This window comes from Procambarus clarkii, chromosome 31 (genome assembly GCF_040958095.1).
Source record: "Procambarus clarkii isolate CNS0578487 chromosome 31, FALCON_Pclarkii_2.0, whole genome shotgun sequence".
Taxonomy (NCBI): Eukaryota; Metazoa; Arthropoda; class Malacostraca; order Decapoda; family Cambaridae; genus Procambarus; species Procambarus clarkii.
In genome coordinates, this window is record NC_091180.1 from 11,796,332 (window position 1) to 11,803,149 (window position 6,818).

General features: G+C 46.8%; 1 protein-coding gene across 1 annotated transcript in view; it reads left to right on the forward strand.

The window, feature by feature from the left end:
- Positions 1-1,375, forward strand: part of LOC138370174 (putative testis-expressed protein 13C) — a 1,380-nt gene extending 5 nt beyond the window's left edge. The window contains exon 1 of the mRNA XM_069334162.1: positions 1-1,375. This exon is cut by the window's left edge and continues 5 nt beyond it. Within this exon, the coding sequence (XP_069190263.1) occupies positions 1-1,375 (1,375 nt within the window).
- The last annotated feature ends 5,443 nt before the right edge of the window (positions 1,376-6,818 follow it).

Here is a 6,818-nt window from a genome sequence, read left to right on the forward strand (position 1 = left end):
CCACAAGATCCCACAAGATTCCACAACGTCCAACAAGGTCTCACAATGTCCCCCACAAGGTCTCACAAGGTCCTACAATGTCCCACAAGGTCTCACAAGGTCACACAAGGTCCCACAAGATCTCACAAGGTCTCACAAGGTCCAACAAGGTCTCACGAAGTCCCCCACAAGGTCTCACAAGGTCCCACAAGGTCCCACAAAGTCTCACATGGTCTCTAAAGGTCCCACAAGGTCCAACAAGATCTCACAATGTCCCCCACAACGGCATACAAGGTCCCACAAGATCCCACAAGATCTCAAAATGTCCCATAAGGTCCCACAAGGTCTCACAAAGTCCCCCAAAAGGTCTCACAAGGTTCCACAACGTCCCATAATGTCCCACAAGGTCCCACAAGGTCCAACAAGGTCTCACAAGGTCCAACAAGATCCCTCAATGTCCCACAAGATCCCACAAGATTCCACAACGTCCAACAAGGTCTCACAACGTCCCACAAGGTCTCACAAGATCTCACAAGATCTCACAAGATCTCACAAGCTCCAACAAGGTCTTACGAAGTCCCCCACAAGGTCTCACAAGGTTCCACAGAGTCCCACAAGGTATCACACTCTCCCAAAAGGTCCCACAAGGTCCAACAAGGTCTCACAATGTCCCCCACAAGGTCACATAAGATCCCACAAGGTCCCACAAGATCTCAAAATGTCCCATAAGGTCCCACAAGGTCTCACAAGGTCCAACAAGGTCTCCCAATGTCCCTCACATTTTCTCATAAGGTCCCACAAGGTCTCACAAGGTCTCACAACGTCCCACAAGGTCCCACAAGGTCTTACAAGGTTTCACAAGGTCTCGCAAGGTCCCACAAGTTCTCACAAGGTCTCACAAGGTTTCACAAGGTCCAACAAGGTCTCACAAGGTCCAACAAGGTCTCACAAGGTCCAACAAGGTCTCACAAGGTCCCATAATCTCCCACAAGAGCCCAAAACATCCCGTAAGGTCCCACAAGGTCCACCAAGGTCTCACAAGGTCCAACAAGATTTCACAATGTCTCACAAGGTCCAACAAGATCTCACAAGGTCTCGCAAGGTCGCTCACGATCTCACAAGGTCCTACAATGTCCCACAAGAGCCCACAACGTCCTATAAGGTCCCACAAGGTCTCACGAGGTCCAACCACGTCTCACAACGTCCCACAAGATCTCACAACGTCTCAGAAGGGCCCACAAGGTCTCACAAGGTCTCACAAGGTCCAACAAGGTCTCACAAGGTCCCACAAGGTTCCCCCACAAGGCCGCCACAAGGTCCCACAAGGTCCCACAAGGTCCCACAAGGTTTTACTAGGACCCACAAGGTCCCACAAGGTCTCACAAGATCTCACTAGGTCCCACAAGGTCCCACAAGATCTCACAAGGTCTCACAAGGACCCACAAGGTCTCACAAGGTCCCACAAGGTCCTACAAGATCTCACAAGGTCTCACAAGGACCCACAAGATCTCACAAGGACCCACAAGGTCCTACAAGATCTCACAAGATCTCACAAGGTCTCACAAGGACCCACAAGGTCTCACAAGGTCCCACAAGGTCCTACAAGATCTCACAAGGTCTCACAAGGACCCACAAGGTCTCACAAGGACCCACAAGGTCTCACAAGGACCCACAAGGTCCCCCACAAGGTCCCCCACAAGGTCTCACAAGGTCCCACAAGGTCCTACAAGATCTCACAAGGTCTCACAAGGACCCACAAGGTTCCCCACAAGGTCCCCCACAAGATCCCACAAGGTCCCACAAGATCTCCCACAGTCGTCTATACATCCCCCAGGACTCTGACACATATCCAATACATCTGTAAAATACAATATGTATACAGCCTCTCATCTCGGCATCCCAGGTATTAACATATAAATTACTCGCAAGACAATTTTCTGGTTCTTGTTAATTAAAGATTTCAACGTATCTGGATTTGTTTAAAGATAATAATATTGTTAATTCATTATCCTAATCTGGTTTATTTATATGGAATTAGTTTCAATGCATCTTTTTCTCCATGTTTTTTATCAAATTTTCAGGTTAATTGAAATTTTGTTTTGAAATAATTGGAGACCGAGAGATTGTTAGGTTTTTTGATTGTTAATTGTTGGTGATGTTGAGGAGTGTTTGTTGATTGTGTTGGTTGTTTGATTGTTCTTCTTGCTTTTGCTTTTTTTTGCAACCTGGTTTGGTTTTATTTGGCAGCGAAGAGGCGTCAGAATGCATATTGAACCGTTAACAAAATACTAAGAGGTGTTAAAATCATTGATAGACAACCAGCCCATTACCACCCAGCTCCGCCCTCGTAACTACCTTAAACCCACACCCTAACTACCCATTTCAGCCAGTTCTGACACATGTCTAACCCTCTCTATCCCTAACTATCCTCTCGCCCCCTCGGCCTCTTTCAGGGCATCCTGTCCCATCTGTTCCTCTCTCTCTCTCTCTCTCTCTCTCTCTCTCTCTCTCTCTCTCTCTCTCTCTCTCTCTCTCTCTCTCTCTCTCTCTCTCTCTCTCTCTCTCTCTCTCTCTCTCTCTCTCTCTCTCTCTCTCTCTCTCTCTCTCTCCCCCTACCATGTCTCCCCCCTACCCCCCCCTCCACTGGGGGTTGCAACACTGCAAACTTTACAATGTGGCAACGTTGGGGATGGAGCCCCAAATCGAGGCTTGCAATATGCAGTTTCTATCCTGGGAAACCCAGCCTGCATTTTGCAAGAGCCGCCAGTGCCAAATTCAGGTCACAGATGTTCCATAGCAAGACTGCAATGTTGCCTTCGCGAGTCCATATTTACACCTGATTCAGTTCCAATTTAAAAGCATTTAAAACATTTGTATTTAATTGCAAATTTGCAATAAAACGAAGGCAATGTTGAAGAGGTTCTTGAAGAAACTATACCATATTTTCGTCTATGTTGCTTCAAGTTATTGACACTTGTATCGTTTCCTCATCTTGCATACGTAAGGAACGTATTTGCAATAACATAGTATGCAATTGCAATTTTCAAACGGCAAGTCTTTATAAGAGAAGGATTGATAGCGGCTGGTGCTAGATACACCTGCTGGTGTATACACAGGGGTGGAGGAACCTGTTGTTACTCACAGTTGCTGGGGAGGTACACTGTTCCCACTGGGGGGTGTTGTGGGGGTGTTGTGGGGGTGTTGTGGGGGTGTTGTGGGTGTAGGTGTAGGGGGTGTTGTGGGGGTGTTGTGGGGGTGTTGTGGGTGTAGGTGTAGGGGGTGTTGTGGGGTGTTGTGGGTGTGGGTGTAGGGGGTGTTGTGGGGGTGTTGTGGGTGTAGGTGTAGGGGGTGTTGTGGGGGTGTTGTGGGTGTAGGTGTAGGGGGTGTTGTGGGGGTGTTGTGGGTGTGTTGTGGGAGTAGGTGTAGGGGGTGTTGTGGGGGTGTGGGTGTAGGGAGTGTTGTGGGGGTGTGGGTGTAGGGGGTGTGGGTGTAGGGGGTGTGGGTGTAGGGGGTGTGGGTGTAGGAGGTGTGGGTGTAGGGGGTGTGGGGGGGTCACTTACGCTCCCATTATTTCTTCAGTCCCACCCGGAGTGTCCTACGACCCTCCCATACCACTCATGTGTCATGTGTGAAAGTTTAGTGAGGCTATTCCCCCATGCGTTTAGCTTCCTACTTTGGATAGATAGACAGACAGATAGATAGACATTCAATTATGTGGGATATAGGTCATGGGCGGAAAGTTAAAATATTTGCTGAAACGAGAGAGAGGATGTGGGCGTACTAACCTATTTGTACTCACTTATTCGCTTCTGCAGCATTGAGATTTAGCTCTTGGATCCCGCCTTTCTAGCAGCGGGTTTTTTTAGCCATAACTATGGACCTATTTCACTATCATAACTACTTTTAGAATTATGAATAGAGTTTGTTTAAACAACCTGTTCGTTTGGTTCATTCCATTATCCCTCTACTCTGACGCTGACAGAAAACTTCCTAACATCATTGTGATTCATATGAGTGTCCAGCTTCCAGCCATGTCTCCTTGCTCTGTTGGTATTCATCTATGTCCACTCTATCAATCCCCCTAAGTATTTTATACGTCATTGACATTGTCTCCCCGCTGCTTCTTTGTTTCTAGTGTCGTAAGGCACAGTTCCTTCAGGCGCTCTTCATACCCCATCCCCCGTAACGCTGGGACGAGTTTTGTTGTAAACTTCTGAACCTTTTCCAGTTTCCTTATATGTTTCTTCAGATGGGGACTCCATGATGAGGCGGCATACTCTAAGACTGGCCTTACGTAGGCAGTGTAAAGCGCCCTAAAAGCCTCCTTACTTAGGTTTCTGAATGATGTTCTAACTTTTGCCAGTGTAGAGTACGCTGCTGTCGTTATCCTATTTATATGGGCTTCAGGAGATAGATTAGGTGTTACGTCCACCCCCCAGGTCTCTTTCTCGAGTCGTCACAGGTAGACAGTTCCCCTTCATTGTGTACTGTCCCTTTGGTCTCCTATCACCTAGTCCCATTTCCATAACTTTACATTTGTTCGTGTTGAACTCCAGTGGCCATTTCTCTGACCATCTCTGCAACCTGTTCAAGTTCTCTTGAAGGATCCTGTAATCCTTATCTGTCACAACTCTTCTCATCAACTTTGCGTCATCTGCAAACATCGACATGTAGGACTCTACGCCTGTAAAAATGTTGTTAACGTATATTAGAATTAGAATTGGTCCCAGCACCGATCCTTGAGGTACTCCACTTATTACTGTTCGCCAGTCCGACTTCTCGCCCCTTACCGTAACTCTTTGGCTCCTTCTTGTTAGGTAGTTCCTTATCCATGCTAGGGCCTTTTCACTCACCCACGCCTGCCTCTCAATTTTGAACAGCAGTCTCATGTGCGGTACTGTATCAAAGGCTGTTTGGCAGTCCAGAAATATGCAGTCTACCCAACCTTCTCTGTCCTGCCTTATCCTCGTTATATTCTTATAGAATTCCAGAAGGTTTGTTAGGCACGATTTCCCTGTCCAGAACCCATGTTGATGTTTGTTCACAAACCTAATGTTCTCCAGGTGTGCAACCAGCCGTAGCCTAATTATTCTTTCCAGTATTTTACAGGGGATGCTTGTCAGTGATACAGGTCTATAGTTAAGTGCCTCCTCCCCATTATCTTTCTTGAAAATCGGTACAACATTTGCCCTCTTCCAGCAATTGGGCAGTTCTCCCGACATAAGTGATTCATTAAAGATCATTGCCAGAGGCACGCTGAGAGCCTGCGCTTCCTCTTTTAGTATCCACGGTGATACTTTGTCTGGTCCAACTGCTTTAGTTGCATCTAGAGTTGTCAACTGTTTCATTACCTCCTCTGCTGTCACCTCTATATCTGATAGTCTTTCATCTAGGGTAACCCCTTCCAACAATGGGAGCTGCTCAGGCTCGGTAGTGAACACTCCATGGAAACTGGCATTCAGTACCTCGCAGATTTCCTTGTCACTTTCAGTATATGCCCCCTCTGTCTTCCTTAGTCTTGTCACTTGGTCGTTCACCGACATATTTCTTCTTATATGGCTGTGTAGTAATTTAGGTTGCTTTTTCGCTTTGATGGCAATATCGTTCCCATAGTTCCTTTCCGATGTTCGTCTTATGTTAACGTAATCGTTCCTAGCTCTGTTGTATCTGATCCTGTTGTCCTCTGTCCTTTGTCTTCTGTACTTCCTCTACTCCCGCCTGCTGGCCATTTTTGCTTCCTGACACTGTCTATTAAACCATGGGTTATTATATTCTTTCTTATTTTTTCCCTTTACTGTTGGTATAAATCTCTCTTCGGCCTCCTGGCATTTTATATGACTAGGTCCATCATATCTTGGACTGTTTTTCCTCTAATTTCTTCCTCCCACTTCACTTCACCCAGATAGTCCCTTATCCTCTTATAGTCCCCTTTCCTGTAGTCAGCTCTCCTTTCCCAGATCTCTTGTCCCATGGTCATAAGTTTGAATTCCATCATGTAGTCAAAGACTAGGACACAATGGTCACTGGCCCCTAGAGGTATTTCATGCTCCAAATTCTCGATGTCTTCTACGTTCTGATTGAAAATCAGGTCTAATAGGCTCGGTGCATCTCCTCCTCTTTCCCTTGTGTCTTCCTTCACATGTAGTGTTAGGAAATTCCTGTCTATAACATCGACTAACTTTGCTCCCCACGTTTCGTCCCCTCTATGGGGATTCCTTGATTCCCAATTGATCTCTCCATGATTTAGGTCCCCCATGATCAGCAGCTTCGCTCTCATTCTGTGGGCTAGTGTTGCTGCCTTCAGCAGTTCATCTATACATGCTTTGTTGTTGTCATCATACTCCTGCCTGGGTCTTCTACTGTTTGGCGGGGGATTGTAGATTACCAAGATCACAATCTTCCTCCCATCTACTGTCAGAGTTCCATGTATGAAGCTTGTGCACTCATTGGTAACCCGATTTCCCAGGTCTTCAAACTTCAATTTCCGCTTTATTAGGAGTGCTACTCCCCCTCCCTGTCTCTGTGTCCTCTCTTTTCGTATCACCTGGTACCACTCTGGAAATATTGCATTCAAGATCATAAACCATTTATTTTAGTTTCAACTATTGCATCTGTGTCTGGGTCTGCCTCACTAACTCTTTCTTTTATTTATTAATTTATTAATTTACTAGCTGTACCCGGCCACGCGTTGCTGTGGCTCAGCAACCTTCCCCTGTCTCCCAGTCCTCCCTACCAATTCCCCCCTTCCCCCATCCCCTCGTCCTCCGAACCATTCCTCACTCCCCTCGTCCCTTTTTCCTCCCCTACATCCTCCACTCCACCATCCCCTCGTCCTCCGC